The sequence below is a fragment of the Lonchura striata genome, chromosome 25 (genome assembly GCF_050655825.1).
Source record: "Lonchura striata isolate lonStrDom1 chromosome 25, ASM5065582v1, whole genome shotgun sequence".
In the NCBI taxonomy this organism is placed as follows: Eukaryota; Metazoa; Chordata; class Aves; order Passeriformes; family Estrildidae; genus Lonchura; species Lonchura striata.
In genome coordinates this window covers 1,693,122-1,708,729 of record NC_140727.1, presented here as the reverse complement: position 1 = coordinate 1,708,729, position 15,608 = coordinate 1,693,122, and the positions used below count along the sequence as shown (strand labels likewise).

The window sequence follows — 15,608 nt, the reverse complement described above, 5'->3', positions numbered from 1 at the left end:
GGGAAGGGGGAAGGGGGAAGGGGGAAGGGGGAAGGGGGAAGGGGGAAGGGGGAAGGGGGAAGGGAAGGGAAGGGAAGGGAAGGGAAGGGAAGGGAAGGGAAGGGAAGGGAAGGGAAGGGAAGGGAAGGGAAGGGAAGGGAAGGGAAGGGAAGGGAAGGGAAGGGAAGGGAAGGGAAGGGAAGGGAAGGGAAGGGAAGGGAAGGGGGGGGAAAGCAGGGAGAGAGAAAGACAGCAAAAGAGAGAGAGAGAAAGAAAGAGAAAAGAAAGAGAAAATAATAAAAAAGAAAGAGGAGAGGAGAGGAGAGGAGAGGAGAGGAGAGGAGAGGAGAGGAGAGGAGAGGAGAGGAGAGGAGAGGAGAGGAGAGGAGAGGAGAGGAGAGGAGAGGAGAGGAGAGGAGAGGAGAGGAGAGGAGAGGAGAGGAGAGGAGAGGAGAGGAGAGGAGAGGAGAGGAGAGGAGAGGAGAGGAGAGGAGAGGAGAGGAGAGGAGAGGAGAGGAGAGGAGAGGAGAGGAGAGGAGAGGAGAGGAGAGGAGAGGAGAGGGAAAAGAAAGAAAAGAAAAGAAAAGAAAAGAAAAGAAAAGAAAAGAAAAGAAAAGAAAAGAAAAGAAAAGAAAAGAAAAGAAAAGAAAAGAAAAGAAAAGAAAAGAAAAGAAAAGAAAAGAAAAGAAAAGAAAAGAAAAGAAAAGAAAAGAAAAGTAGGAGAAAGCTGTGCCCACCCTTGGATCCAGAGGCACATTCACTCTCTCCTCGTTGTGCACCCTTTTCTCCTGAACCGAGTCTTTTAAAGTCCCTGAGCTGTGGCCGGGCAGATCGGAGATTTCACCACCGCACCCATGAGCAGATCGGAGATCACCGCACCCCTGAGCTCTCCCTCTCCCCTCGGGCACAGTCACAGGCCCGGCCTCAGCCCCTCCTGCCCTTCCCCGTGCCCAGTGTCGCTCACATTTCACCTTCCAGCCCCACTCTTGTCTCCAGACAGGTTGCCCAGCTCTGCTCTCTGCCCAGAGCAGGAAATAAATCAAATTCCTCGTCCTGTGGGTGGATCGGCCTCTTGCACACCGGGTGAAAGAACCTGTTCTGGGACAACACCACCCCTCCGTGAAATCTCCTTCCCGGGAATTCTCCCAGCTGGGTGATTGCCTTCTGCTGAACAGAAGGAAGAGATGGGATGGAAGAGAGGAAATGAGGAATTCTACAATGAACAACGGCAACGCCGATGCTTAAGAATAGAAATCCCACTGACAGCATCACTCCTGTTTGCCTCATTCCCCCACGCTGGGAGCCCCAGGGGCCGCAACAGCAGGACAATTCATGGCTCAGGACTCCATCCACCAAACCAGCCCATTGCCAGAACTATCCCAAGGTTTGCCCAGCGCTTGTGCTCGCCTTGGCTTCGGCTTTTCCACGGGAGCAGCAGCGTTGTGGGCACAGCATTCCCCAGCGGGGAATTTTCACATTCCACATATCCCTCGCTCCTTTAATCATGTGTCCAACGCTGCTGTGTCATCTCCACAGCCTGCTGAACCACGGGTTTAACTCTCCAAGAGCACATCTAGTGCTGTTTCTCACAGCGTGTACTTGCCAAGCTGAATCTCCCAGAGCCCGCTGGTGTCTTCTTGTGACACTTTTGGCAGAGGAACCTGCTTCAAGCCCAAGGGCCAAAGTCATTCTGAAGGCAGAGTCACAGAATCGTGGAGTGGCTTGGGTTGGAAGGGACCTTAAAGCTCATCTCGTTCTACCCCTGCCATGGGCAGGACATCTTCTGCTATCCCAGGCTGCTCCAAGCCCTGTCCAACCTGACCTTGGGCACTGCCAGGGATCCAGGGGCAGCCCCAGCTTCTCTGGGCACCTGTGCCAGGCCTGCCCACCCTCCCAGGGAAGAATTTCTAACCTGACCCTTCTCTCTCTCAGCTTGAAGCCATTCCTCCTTGTCCTGTTGCTCCAGTTCCTGGTGAGCCCTGGGCTTGGTGGGACCATGCAGGTCCCTGCTCCCACTGCTGCTCCATGGCAGGCCCAGCTGGGCTGTGAGGGGGTTGTTCTCCTTCCCATGGTGTGGGACAGCCTCTGCTGGGCTTTCTGGGACCCCTGCCCCCTGCCAAAGTGTCCTGGGGCTCTGCAGAACTTTCCATGGCACCACACAGACCGTGGCATCTGATGGAGCTTCCAGAGCAGCGTGGACCCTGCTCCCTCCCAGGAGCACCAGGGGTTCTGCTGGGCTTTGCCTGTGTCCACACAAGCCCCTGCTCTATTCTGAGTCAGCTGCAGATCTCCCCACGTCCTGCCCAGCCCGCAGGAGCAACTGCTGCCCCCAAAAAAGGCTCAGAGAGATCCATCATCCCAGCTCTGGGGGCTCTGCTTCTTCCTCCTGGGGCACTTCAGGGTTTCCCCCTTCCCTGGGCTTCATGCAGGCCCACGGGTGAGCCCACTCTGACCCTGGCACAGCGTGGGCTCCATCAGCCTATCCCTGTTCCATGGGCACTGCCATGCTTTGAGCAGGACCCAAAAGATTTCATGTTCCCGCCTCGTGCACACCCTGGAGGGAGCAGGGAGGAACCCACAGCAAGATTGGGACCCCACCAGAATCCCCCTCCCTCCCACCACGGCGCCAGAGCCGTACGGTTCCCTGGCACAGTGAACATCAACCACCAAACATTGAATCCACACCAAACACCGAATCCACACCAAAGGCCAAATCCACACCAAACAAACACCAAACAAACACCAAACACCGAATCCACACCAAACAAACACCAAACAAACACCAAACACCGAATCCACACCAAACAAACACCAAACAAACACCAAACACCGAATCCACACCAAACAAACACCAAATCCACACCAAACATCAAATCTACACCAAACAAACGCCAAATCCACACCAAACACTGAATCCACACCAAACACCAAATCCACACCAAACAAACGCCAAATCCACACCAAACACCGAATCCACACCAAGCACCCTTTATTCACCACCCGTGCTGAGGGACAGCAGCAGTCCCAGGGTGCTCGGGTCCCCGCGGGGACCCTCTGTCCCCTCGTGGTGGGTCCCTCCGTGCTCCTCCCGGCTCCCTCAGCGGTCCTTCCTGCGCAGCGGTGGGGACGGGGGGTAGTGGCGGGCAGGTGGCACGTCGTAGTGGCTGGGGATGTGGCTGTTCTTGGGGGAGTCGTAGTGGCTGGGGGGGTCTCTGGTGGGGGGACCTTTGGGACAACTCTCTGTGGGGACAAGAGAAGGCTGCAAGGGGAACACGTTCCTCCCAGGGTCACGAAAGCCCCGTCACCAATGTCCCCCTGGGCACTGACAGCTGCTGCCACCAGCATTGTGTCCCCCCACAGGGCTGTCACCAAGGCCGTTTCCATCCTGGAGTTATGCATTCCCCATCACTGGGGTTGTGAGTCCACCCACCAGGGCCACCAGGGCCACCAGGGCCACCAGGGCCACCAGGACCACCAGGGCCACAAGGGCCACCAGGGCCACCAGGACCACCAGGGCCACCAGGGCCACCAGGGCCACCAGGGCCACCAGGACCACCAGGACCACCAGGGCCAGGGGACGCCCGGCCGTACCCTCCTGTGGTGGCTCCTCGAGGAGCCCGATCTCGGCGTAGGACATCTCCCTCTGCACAGGGGATTTCATCTCCATGTAGCTGCCCTCGTGGGCCTTGGCAGCGGCAGGGGGCAGCTCCTTGATGGTGGCGTAGGGGTTCTCGCTGGCCAGGGAGCTGGCGCTGGCCCTCAGCCCCTCCCAGGGGTGCTCTGGGGGAGAAGGAGTTGGGGGAGCACGGGGAGAAGGAGCAGCTGTGTCTCAGGCAGGTCCCAGCTCCATCCCTTTCCTACCCCATCCCTGTCCTTTCCACATCCCCACCCTAATCCAGTCCTGTTCCAACCCAGCCCCAAACCATCCTTGTCCCTTCCCCACCCCAGCCCTGTCTCTTCCCCATCCCAAATCCATCCCTGTCCCTTCCACATCCCAGCAAATTCTGTCACTTCCCCATGCCATCCTATCCTCATCTCCATCCCCATCCCATCCTCATCTCCATCTCCATCTCCATCTCCATCTCCATCTCCATCTCCATCTCCATCTCCATCTCCATCTCCATCTCCATCCCATCCCATCCCATCCCATCTCCATCTCCATCCCATCCCATCCCATCCCATCCCATCCCACCCCCAATCCTTTTCCCACACCTGCCCCAGGCCCAGCTTTTCCCTTCCCCACCCCGTCCCCGTCTCTTCCTCCATCCCTCTCCCACCTTTGCTGTCGCCCTTCCTCAGGCCGTGGCTGTAGGTGTAGCTCCTGTCCAGCTGACTCCCTGTTCACAGGGCAGATTTGGGCTCCCCTCTGCTTCGTCTTCCCCCCAGCATGGAAGTTCTCCACCCACCCCACCCCAGCCCCTTCCCAGGGGACCCTGAGCAGCAGCGGGGCACTCAGGTGCCCACCCCTCCACCTCCTCCTCACCCCTGGCCCCGAGGTGTTTCCAGTCAGGAGGCAGCGTGGCATTGCCTTCGGGGCTGTAGGGCCTCTCCACGCTGGGGAAGAGCTGGGTGCCAGGCACCTGGAGCCCGAAACGGGGACAGGTTGGCCTCAAAGGCGGTGGCAGCGGTGCCCCACACAACCCCGTGCTGTCCCGTGCCAGCCTGCCGTACCTTGAGGGAGCTGCTTCTGTCCTGGGGGCCGGGGGCTGGCAGCGGGCACTGCGACAGCGTGTGGTAGCTGGGGTTGGAGTAGTAGTGGGCGTGGTGGCTCGGGGGCACATCTGGAGGGACAGGAGTCAGCCAGGTGCCAGAGGGCCACCACGGGGCTGGGCCCACGCCACCACCACGCTGCTGACCTGGCACCATGTAGTCCGAGGTGTCCGTCTGTCCTGCCCTGTAGGCCACGGCCAGGTGCCGCCGCTCCTTGCCCTTCTGCCAGCGGTGGTAGCACAGGCTGGCGGCCACCACAGCCACCAGCAAGGCCACCAGGGCCACCAGGCTCAGCAGCATGCCCAGGGGGCTGTAGGCTGCAGGAGGGGCTGGCTCGATGGTGTAGGGCAGGTCAGGATGCCCTAGTGGGGAGGGGTGGAATGTTGGTCCTCAGGGTGGGGGAAGGACCTTGGGGACCCCCGACCCTGTCCCCACTCACCAGCATCACAACGGGGCCCAGCCGTGCCTGGGGCGCAGGGACACGTCCCGTTGGTGGGGTCACAGGTGGCATTGTGGGGACAGTGGCAGAGCTGGTCACACTGGAGCCCAAAGGTTCCGGGGGCGCAGGCTGGGGACACAGCAGGACTGTACAGCTCCATACTGGGACCAGTTAGCCACAGGGTGGCCTAATAGCTCCATACTGGGACCAGTCAGCCACAAGATGGCCCAAAGTTCCATACTGGGACCAGTTAGCCACAGGGTCGCTCAATAGCCCCATACTGGGACCAGTCAGCCAAAAGCTGGTCCAATAACTCCATACTGGGACCAGTCAGCCACAAGCTGGTGCAATATCTCCATACTGGGACCAGTTAGCCACAAGCTGGCCCAATAGCTCCATACTGGGACCTGTTAACCACAAGGTAGCCCAGCAGCTCCATCCTGGGACCTGTTAACCACAAGGTGGCCCAGCAGCTCCATCCTGGGACCAGTCAGCCACAAGCTGGTCCACTAACTCCATACTGGGACCAGTTAACCATAAGGTGGCCAGCACCCTGGAGGTCCACAGGGACCTGCATGGCCCGTCCTGCCCAGGCCAGGACCGCACAGGAGTCACCCAGGTGGCCACGGGCAGTTCTGCCTCTGGCTCCCTCCACCTCAATCGTGGCCCCCTTGCTCCCCGCTCCCCCTACTCACGCTGGGAGCAGCGGGGGCCCCTCCAGCCCGGGCTGCAGAGGCAGGAGCCATTGGTGGGGTGGCAGGAGGAGCCGTTGGCACAGGAGCAGCTCAGGGAGCAGCGTTTGCCGTAGCGGCCGGGGGGACAGGCTGGGGACGGAGGGACGAGCTTGGCATTGATCCCTAGGGATCAAACCGGGAGCAGCCTGGGATTTTGGGGGTGCTGACTCACGGCGCTGGCAGCTGGGGCCGCGGTAGCCCGGGGTGCAGGTGCAGGACCCGTCCCGGGGGGAGCAGGAGGCTCCGTTGCGGCAGGAGCAGGACATGTGGCAGCCACGGCCCCAGGAGCCCTGGGGACAGCCCTGCTTGCACTGCCGCCCTGCAGGGAGGGTGAGAGGTGAAGCTGATGGCCGAGGGCACGCCGGGGTCCTCCCGACACCTGCCGTGCCCCTTACCTGTCCAGCCAGGCAGGCAGCGGCACTCTCCCGTCGCGGGGTCACAGCCATCAGCGTGGGCACACACGCAGCGCTGCCCGCAGCCTGCCCCGAACGTCCCGTTCTGCGGCATGGGCACGGGCCGGGGGTCAGCACGGGGCGCTGGCACCGAGCCCCAGCGCCAGCACGGCGGGCAGGACTCACCGGGCAGGGCTGCAGGCAGCCAGGGCCCTGCCAGCCCGGGGGGCAGCGGCAGGTCCCGCTCTGGGGGTCGCAGGGCGCCCCGTGGGCACAGTCGCAGCTCCGGTTGCAGCTGAGACCCCAAGAACCAGCAGGACACGGCGTTGAGCACTCAGGTCCGTGCCAGCCTGTGGGGTGGGATGAGGGGACAGCGGGGTGGGTGCGGGGATGGGGACAGCGACCCCCCAGGACCCCGTTTGTGCCCACCTTCCTTGCAGAAGCAGGAGCCGTCGAGTGGGGAGCAGGCCAGGGCGTGCTGGCAGGAGCAGCGCCCCGAGCAGTTCACCCCGAAGGTGTTGGGGGGACACAGGGAGGAGCAGTGCTCGTCCTGGGTGTGGGGACCAAGAATTCAGACCCCTGCCCAGGGCTGGGGAAAGCACCCACGTGGCTGGGGGTCACCCGGTGCTGTAGGGGAAGTGGACAACCCCAAAACCCCCATTCTCCCATGGGAACCCCAAGGTCTCCCCAGGGTTGCCCAGATCCCCAAGTTGCCCCCCAAAAGTGCCCCCAAAGGATGTCCAGATCCTGAAACTGCCCTCAGAGATAACCAGAACCACAAACCATACTTGAGGATGCCCAGACTCCCCTGTTGCCCCCAGGGAAGCCCAGACCCCCAACTCATCCCTGAGGATGTTCAGACCTCATGTTTTCCCCAGGGATGCCCAGACTCCCAACCCATCCCTGATGATGCCCTGACTCCCCTCTTTCCCCCAAGGATGCCCAGACTCTCCTGTTGCCCCCAGAAATGCCCAGACCCCCCTGTTTCCCCAGGGATGCCCAGACCTCGATGTTGCCCCCAGAAATGCCCAGACCCCATGCTTGCCCAAACCATCCAGACACCCCCATTCCCCCCCAGAACTATCCAGAGCCTCCATGCCCCCTCCAGCACCACCCAGGCCCCCCGTCTCGCCGTGCCCCTCACCGTGTAGCCGGGGGGGCAGCGGCAGTGCCCCGTGCTGCCATCACAGACCCCCCCGTGGAGGCAGAGGCAGCTCTGCAGGCAGCCGGGCCCGAAGGAGCCGGGGGGGCAGCTCTCGTTGCAGTAGAGCCCGGCCCAGCCCGGGAGGCAAAGGCACTCCCCGAGCATCGGGTGGCAGCTGGGGGCACACGCTCAGAACCCCAGCGCCCCCAGTGCTCCCAGTACGGGGCACCGGCTGTGCTGGGAAGGGCTTTGGCAAAGGGTGGGGGGCACGAAACACCTCCCCAGGTGGGGTGGGAGGGGTCCTGGTCACGCAGCCAGCGCCCGGCTGGGTGGGTGAGGGTGTGGGGGCATGGGGGGGCAAGGAAGGAGGGGAGGGTGAGATTGGTGAAGAGGGAGGTGAGGATGGTGGGAGAGGATGGATATGGTGGGAGAGGGAGGAGCTGGGTGGGATGGGGGTGTTGGGGTGGGGATGCTGGGGTGGGATTGGGGTGCCAGGATGGGATGGTGGTGTTGGGTGGGATTGGGGTGCTGGGGTGGGATTGGGGTGCCAGGATGGGATGGGGGTGTTGGGTGGGATTGGGGTGCCAGGATGGGATTGGGATATTGGGGTGGGATTGGAGTGCCAGGATGGGATTGGGATGTTGGGGTGCTGGGGTGGGATTGGGGTGCCAGGATGGGATGGTGGTATTGGGGTGGGGGTGTTGGGTGGGATTGGGGTGCTGGGCTGGGATTGGGGGAAGGAAGGAGGGGAGGGTGAGATTGGTGCAGAGGGAGGTGGGGGAGGTGAGGATGGTGGGAGAGGATGGATATGGTGGGAAAGGGAGGAGCTGGGTGGGATGGGAGTTGGGGTGGAGTTGGGCACGCTGGGCTGGAATGGGGATGTTGGGAAAGGTTTGGGATGCCAGGATGGGATGGGGATGTTGGGGTGGGCTGGGGATGCTGGGCTGGGATGGGGGTGTTGGGAGGGATTGGGGTGTCAGAATGGGATGGGGATGTTGGGGTGGGGATGTTGGGGTGGGATTGGGGTGCCAGGATGGGATAAGGGTGTTGGGGTAGGATGAGGATGCCAGGGTGGGCTGGGGGTGTTGGGGTTGGACTGGGGCACTGGGGTGGGATTGGGGTGCCAGGACAGGATTGGGGTGCCAGGACAGGATGGGGGTTTTGGGGTGGGCTGAGGATGCTGGGGTGTGATTGGGGTGCCAGGGTGGGATGAGGCTGCCAGGATGGGATGAGGGTGTTGGGGAAGGATTGGGATGTTGAGGTGGGATTGGAGTGCCAGGGTGGGATGGGGGTGTTGAGGTGAGATGGGGGTTTTGGGATCCTGGGGTGGGATTGGGGTGCCAGGCTGGGATGGGGATGCCGGGGTGGGATTGGGGTGCTGGGCTGGGCTGAGGGTGCCGGGGTGGGATTGGGGTGCCGGGCTGGGATGGGGGTGTTGGGGTGGGGATACTGGGGTGGGATTGGGGTGCCGGGGTGGGATGGGGGTGTTGGGGTGGGGATACTGGGGTGGGATTGGGGTGCCGGGGTGGGCTGAGGGTGCCGGGGTGGGACTGGGGTGCCAGGCTGGGCTGGGGGTGCCGGGGTGGGATTGGGGTGCCAGGCTGGGATGGGGGTGTTAGGGTGGGGATACTGGGGTGGGATTGGGGTGCCGGGCTGGGCTGAGGATGCTGGGGTGGGATTGGGGTGCCGGGCTGGGCTGAGGGTGCCGGGGTGGGATTGGGGTGCCAGGCTGGGATGGGGGTGTTGGGGTGAGATTGGGGTGCCGGGCTGGGCTGGGGCCGTACCTCTGGCTGTGCTGCGGGTGGCAGAGGCAGCGGCTCTCGCAGCGCAGCCCGTAGAGGCCGGGCAGGCAGTGCCGCTCCTCGCAGCGGCTGCCCTGGAAGCCGGCCTCGCACAGGCAGCCCCCGTGCACGTGGAAGCACTGGCCCCCGTTGGCACAGTCGCAGCTCTCCTGGCAGTCCTGCCCGTACCGCCCCACTGGGCACCTCTCCTGGCACCTGCGGGGGGGGCAGAGGTGGTGACACAGCCCCACCAAGAGCTGGGGTGCCCCCCGGGATCCCCCTGAGCCCCGAGCTGAGGCCACCCAACTCTTTGCACACCAGCCTGGGGGAGCTGCGGGTGCCTGGCCTGCATGGAGACCTGGTCCTGGCAGCAGAGGGTCGTGGTGGCCTCGTCCCCACCTGCCCCATCCCCATGTGCCCCATCCCCACGTGCCCCATCCCCACGTGCCACATCCCCACGTGCCCCATCCCCACCTGCCCCATCCCCACGTGCCCCCTACCATCCCCTGTGCCCTGCCCCCGGATGCCCCCTCCCTGTGCACCTCCATCTCCACTTACTCCCACACCAAGCCCCCCACTCCAAAAATGTCCTGTCCCCAAGTGTCCCCTCCCCCTGCCCACCCAATCCCCTGTACCCCCAATCCCCAGCCCCTCATTCCCCTCCCCGCCATCCCTTTGTATCCCCAGCCCCACGTCCCTGCCCCCACAATCCCGGCGCCGCTCACGCCCCTCCCCTCCATCCCCCCACCACCTCAGACCCCCATCCCCACATTTTCCCCCAGCCCGTGCCCAGTTGCCCCCTCACTGCTCTCCAGTGAAGCCAGGGGCACACTGGCACTGTCCCCCGTGGGGGTCACAGTGGCCCCCGTTGTGGCAGCGACACTCGCCCTGGCAGCCAGGCCCAAAGCGCCCGGGGGGGCACGGCACGGAGCAGATCTCCCCCTGCAAAGGAGCACCGGGCTCAGCAGGGGAAACTGAGGCAGAGACCATGTTTGGGGTGGGGCACAGCCCACCTACCATCCATCCGTGAGGGCAGATGCAGGTGCTGCTGCTGGAGGGGTGGCAGATGCCCCCGTTCTGGCAGGGGCAGGGCGTGGTACAGGACATGCCCTCAGGGCAGGGCACCTCGCAGCTGTGGGGGGTGAGGGGTGAGCAGGACCCTGCCTGGGGCTGGCAGAGGAGGGGAGGGCACAGAGGGAGGGGTCCCGACTCACAGGGGGCCGCTCAGCCCCGCTGGGCAGAGGCAGGCGCCAGTGGAGGCGTTGCAGGGGGCCTGGTGGTGGCAGGGGCAGGACAGGTGACAGCTCTGCCCGTAGGTGCCAGGTGGGCATGGCTGGCTGCACAGGGGGTCGGCGAAGCCGGGGGGACAGGAGCAGAGCCCGGTCAGGGGGTCACAAGGTGCCCCGTGGTGGCAGGGGCAGCGCTGTCCACAGTCCAGCCCCCAGGAATGCTCATCGCACTCTGCATGGGGGAGACAGCGGAGCTTCCCATCCCATCCCATCCCATCCCGTCCCGTCCCGTCCCGTCCCGTCCCGTCCCATCCCATCCCGTCCCGTCCCGTCCCGTCCCGTCCCGTCCCGTCCCATCCCATCCCGTCCCGTCCCGTCCCGTCCCGTCCCATCCCATCTCGTCCCGTCCTGTCCCACCCCATCCCATCCCATCCCATCCCATCCCATCCCATCCCATCCCGTCCCGTCCCGTCCCATCCCGTCCCGTCCCGTCCCGTCCCGTCCCATCCCATCCCATCCCATTCCATCCCATCCCATCCCAACCCGTCCCGTCCCGTCCCATCCCATCCCATCCATGTCATTGCCAGCCCTCCATCCATGCCCATTCAGTCCCCATCTTGTCACCATGCCATCCCATCCTCATGCTATGTCCATTCCCATCATGTCCCTTTCCTATCTCCATCCACGTTCCCATCCCACCCTCCTCCCATCTCTACCCCTACCCCATTCCCAGCCATCCTATCCCTGCTCCCATCCCCTCTTCCTCCCCATCCCAATCTCCATCCCAAATCATCCCAATCTCCATCCCCATCCCAAGTTCCGTCCCCTCTTCCTCCCCATCCCAAACCATCCCATTCTCCATCCTCTCTTCTTTCCCATCCCATTCTCCATCCCCATTCCAATCCATCCCAACCTCCATCCCCATTCCAACCCATCCCAACCTCCATCCCCATTCCAACCCATCCCAGTCTCCATCCCCTCTTCTTCCCCATCCCAATCTCCATCTCAAACCATCCTATTCTCCATCCTCTCTTCCTCCACATCCCAATCTCCATCCCCATTCCAACCCATCCCAATCTCCATCCCCATTCCAGCTCATCCCAGTCTCCATTCCCTCTTCTTCTCTATCCCAAACCATCCCATTCTCCATCTTCTCTTCCTCTCCATCCCATTCTCCATCCCCTTTCCAACCCATCCCAACCTCCATCCCCATTCCAACCCATCCCAGTCCCCATTCCCTCTTCCTCTCCATCCCATTCTCCATCCCCTTCCAACCCATCCCATTCTCTGTGCCCATCCCATGCCCACCCCGTTCTCTTCCCACCCAAGGCCATTCCCAGCCCACCCCCATCTCCATCCCACCTCCATTCCCATCCCTCTCCATCCCACCTCCATTCCCCTCCCATGCACTCCCCACCCCAATTCCATCCAGACCCCATCCCCATTAACCCCCTGGGTGCCCCACCGTGGCTGCCCAGCCCTCCAGCCCCATCTGCCACCCCTGGCTGGGGGTGCCCAGCCCAGCTGTGCCCAGCTGTGCCCAGCTGCCCCCAGCCCTCACCGCTGGAGCAGCTGGGGCCGCGCCAGCCCGGCTCGCACTGGCACAGCTCGGGAGCCACGCAGCGGCCGTGGACGCACTCCTGGCTGCAGTGAGCTGGGGGGACACGGCCGAGCAGAGAGCGTCCTCAGGGAGCTCTGGGGACACTCTGCACCCTGGGGACACGGCCCAGGGCCACCCTGGAGCCCCGGCCCCACTCACGGACGCAGGAGTCCCGGCTCTCGTAGTAGCCCTGGCAGCACTGGTAGCGCCGCCGGTAGCTGGTGCGGACGGCCTGGCGGTACTCGGTGCGGTACACCACCCTGTGCCACCAGGGGACATGGTGACCATGCTGTCCCCCTGCCCTTGGGGACACCCTGCGCTGGGACAGCGCTCCCAGTCCACCCCCAATCCTCCCAGTGCCCTTGGGGACACCCTGCACTGGGACAGCGCTCCCAGTCCACCTCCAGTCCTCCCAGTGCTCTTGGGGACACCCCACACTGGGACAGCCCTCCCAGGGCCCCTCCAGTCCTCCCAGTGTCCTGGGGATACCCTGCACTGGGACAGCCCTCCCAGGGCCCCTCCAGTCCTCCCAGTGCCCTGGGGACACCCTGCACTGGGACAGTGCTCCCAGTCCACCCCCAGTCCTCCCAGTGTCCTTGGGGACACCCTGCGCTGGGACAGCGCTCCCAGAGCCCCTCCAGTCCTCCCAGTGCCCTGGGGACACCCTGCACTGGGACAGCCCTCCCAGTCCCCCTGGCACTGGGCACAGCCCCCTCCAGTCCTCCCAGTGCTCTGGGGACACCCTGCACTGGGATAACCCCCCCTCAGCTCCCCATGCCCCCTTGGCACAGCCCCTCTCCAGCCCCCCAGCCTTGGGGACAGACCCTCTGCAGCCCCTCCATGAGCTTGGGGACACCCGGCATGGGGACAGCCCCCCTGAGCTTGAGGCCACCCCCTTCCCCCAGCCCCCCTGCAGCCCCCTCACTGTCCTTGTCCCACCCTGGGGTGGGACATTCCCCCTCCAGCCCCTCAAAGCCTCGGGGACACCCTGGGGTGGGACATTCCCCCTCCAGCCCCTCACAACTTTGGGGACACCCTGGGGTGGGACATTCCCTCTCCAGCCCCTCACAACCTTGGGGACACCCTGGGGTGAGACATTCCCCCTCCAGCCCCTCGCAGCCTTGGGGACACCCTGGGGTGGGACATTCCCCCTCCAGCCCCTCACAACTTTGGGGACACCCTGGGGTGGGACATTCCCCCTCCAGCCCCTCAGAGCCCTGGGGACACCCTGGGGTGGGACATTCCCCCTCCAGCCCCCCACGGCCCTGGGGACACCCTGGGGTGGGACATTCCCCCTCCAGCCCCTCAGAGCCCTGGGGACACCCTGGGGTGGGACATTCCCCCTCCAGCCCCCCACGGCCCTGGGGACACCCTGGGGTGGGACATTCCCCCTCCAGCCCCTCAGAGCCCTGGGGACACCCTGGGGTGGGACATTCCCCCTCCAGCCCCTCACAGCCTCGGGGACACCCTGGGGTGGGACATTCCCCCTCCAGCCCCTCAGAGCCCTGGGGACACCCTGGGGTGGGACATTCCCCCTCCAGCCCCCCACGGCCCTGGGGACACCCTGGGGTGGGACATTCCCCCTCCAGCCCCCCACGGCCCTCAGGACACCCTGGGGTCCCCGAGGGGCTCTGGGGATCTGGGGTGCTCCCACCTCTGCTTTGGGCAGGGCAGGGGGAGGCCCAGGCCCCCGGGGCAGGGCTCGTTGGAGGGCACGACGTGGGGTTTGGTGTAGGACTCCTTCGCTAGCGCCGTGAAGCTGCGGGTGGGGGGAATTCGGGGTGACTGCGGGTCCTGGGAGACGCCACCGCTGCCGCTGTCCCCCTCCCCTGTCCCCCCTCAGCCCTACCTCTCCCAGTAGCTGCAGACGTTGGGGTCTCCGGGCTGGAGGGCAGCCAGGAGCCCGGCGTGCACCGCCAGCACCGCGGCCCGCAGCAGCATCCTGCACGGAGAGACCGCGGCTGCAGCCCGTGCCCCCGCACATTCCCGCTCCCCACCCACCGCCCCCGGCCCCAGCTCCGCATCCGACCTCCCTGCAGGGCTGGCTTGGCATTCCTCCATCCCCAAAACCAGCCCCGGCCCCGCTGCTCCCCGAGCGCTGGCCTGTGCCAAGGGGAAACTGAGGCACGGCCGCTCAGCAGCCTGGGTGGCCTCGCTCGGCCTCATCCCAGCGTTGCTGACACACCCCGGGGCGCGTCGGGAGCATCACCCCGACGTGTCCTGGAGACCCCATCCTCGGGGGGGCGGGGGGATGCTGCCAGGGCTGGGAGCCCGGGGTGCCGGGCTGGGGCTGGGCACGGCGCCTCCAGCCCTGGCCCCACTTCAGCTCGCTCTGTGTTTATTCCCGCTCGCCTTTCCTGGATCCAGCAGCTTCTTGCTCAACCCAGAGAGGGTCCGGCTCTGCCGGGGCGGCTCTGGGAGCGATTCCAGCCGGAGGCCGGGCAGGGAGGGCCCGCGACCCCCGAGCCCCCCGGGCTGTTTCCCGGGATGTTTCGGGGCAGGACAGCCGTGTGCCAAGGAGGAAACAGAGGTTTCCTGCTCAGCACAGCTGGATTTCCCGGGGCTTCCTTGCTGCTCCAGCCACAGGACACCCCAAAGGTGCTCCCTGGGTTCATCCTCCCCCCTCAGCACAGCCCGCGCTGCGTTTTGGGGCCAGAGCATCCGGTTTGGGGTGGAAAAAGTGTTAGTGGGAAAGTTTCCCCCCATTTCCCTTCAACTCCCGGCAGTGAGGAATTAATTGCTCACCCGCTGCCAAAATTCCCTCCCATGGACCCTGCCGAGGTGGGGGAGAGCCAGGGGAACCCCGAGCTCAGCCCCAGCCTCATCCCCTCTTCTTGGGGGGACCGGGGGGGGGGGGGTCCCAGCATTGCTGGGAAAAACAGGAACCACGGGGAGATGCTGGCAGGAAAAACCAGGAGTCATCCAAACGTGCCGGCACGTCCCATCTGCTCCTCGCCGCGGGGCTCAGCCCCCCCAAAAAACGAGAGGCACCCCAAGAGCCGGCGCTGCTCACCCCACCGGCACCCCTGAGAGCCCCGCGGGTGGCACCAGAAGCATCCCGGCGGTGACGGGGCTGGAAGGAGCGTGTGGGGCGCGGCCAGGCGAGCGGCCCTGCCCCGTCCCCGCGGGGGACACGCCGCTGCTGTCCCCCCCCAGCCGCTATCTCTGCCCCGGCGCTTCCCCTGCCACAGCCCGGCCTCTGACGCGTTTCCTCAGGGATGCGCCCGGGCGAGGGCGAGGGGGGCACGGGTGGCATTGAGGGGCAGGGGGTCACCCCGGGGTGTCGCAGCACTGCCCCACGCCCCGCCCGCTGTCGCCCAGCCACCAGCGTCCCCTCACCTTGGAACCTGCGCCATCCCTGGGGAGCGTCCCCTCCGAGAGCGCCCAGCGGGGCACGGTGCCGCCCGCCCCTGCCAGCCCTGGGTGCCCCGGGTGGGGACGGTGGCACTCACCTGGCCGGGGCCGCGGTGGCAGCAGGGTCAGGGCGCAGCGGCCCCGCCGCGGGGCTGGGCTGGCCTGGCCGGCCGGGATGGCGCAGCGCGGCCGTCGGAAGCGGAGGGAGGGCTGGAGCTGCTCTCAGGAAGTTTGGACGTGGAGTCA

The 15,608-nt window shown here is 64.9% G+C and overlaps 1 protein-coding gene across 4 annotated transcripts; it reads right to left on the bottom strand.

Moving 5' to 3' along the window:
- Positions 1-2,951: 2,951 nt before the first annotated feature.
- PEAR1 (platelet endothelial aggregation receptor 1) lies at positions 2,952-15,608 on the bottom strand. Of its 4 annotated transcripts, none has more exons than XM_085560539.1 (22): positions 15,461-15,608; positions 13,858-13,950; positions 13,663-13,767; positions 12,168-12,268; positions 11,970-12,062; positions 10,394-10,640; positions 10,197-10,311; positions 9,985-10,121; positions 9,183-9,395; positions 7,399-7,573; positions 6,684-6,804; positions 6,441-6,604; positions 6,258-6,360; positions 6,035-6,181; positions 5,824-5,952; positions 5,129-5,257; positions 4,836-5,051; positions 4,651-4,760; positions 4,463-4,559; positions 4,257-4,316; positions 3,571-3,759; positions 2,952-3,219 (listed from the first exon to the last, which is right to left on the bottom strand). In XM_085560539.1, the coding sequence occupies exons 2-22, from the start codon at positions 13,947-13,949 to the stop codon at positions 3,077-3,079; spliced, it is 2,886 nt and encodes a 961-aa protein (XP_085416665.1). In that variant the 5' UTR covers position 13,950; positions 15,461-15,608; the 3' UTR covers positions 2,952-3,076. The 4 variants fall into 4 exon arrangements, with proteins under 4 accessions (XP_085416665.1, XP_077645474.2, XP_085416664.1 ...); XM_077789348.2 differs by having other exon boundaries at positions 15,348-15,476; XM_085560538.1 differs by having other exon boundaries at positions 9,985-10,311.

Coding starts and splice junctions, on each gene's coding strand:
- PEAR1 (XM_085560537.1), bottom strand. Junction 13,768..13,857: donor GTCTGCAGCTACTGGGAGAG/GTAGGGCTGAGG, acceptor CCCCACCCGCAG/CTTCACGGCGCTAGCGAAGG. Junction 7,574..9,182: donor CACCCGCAGCACAGCCAGAG/GTACGGCCCCAG, acceptor GTGTGCCCCCAG/CTGCCACCCGATGCTCGGGG.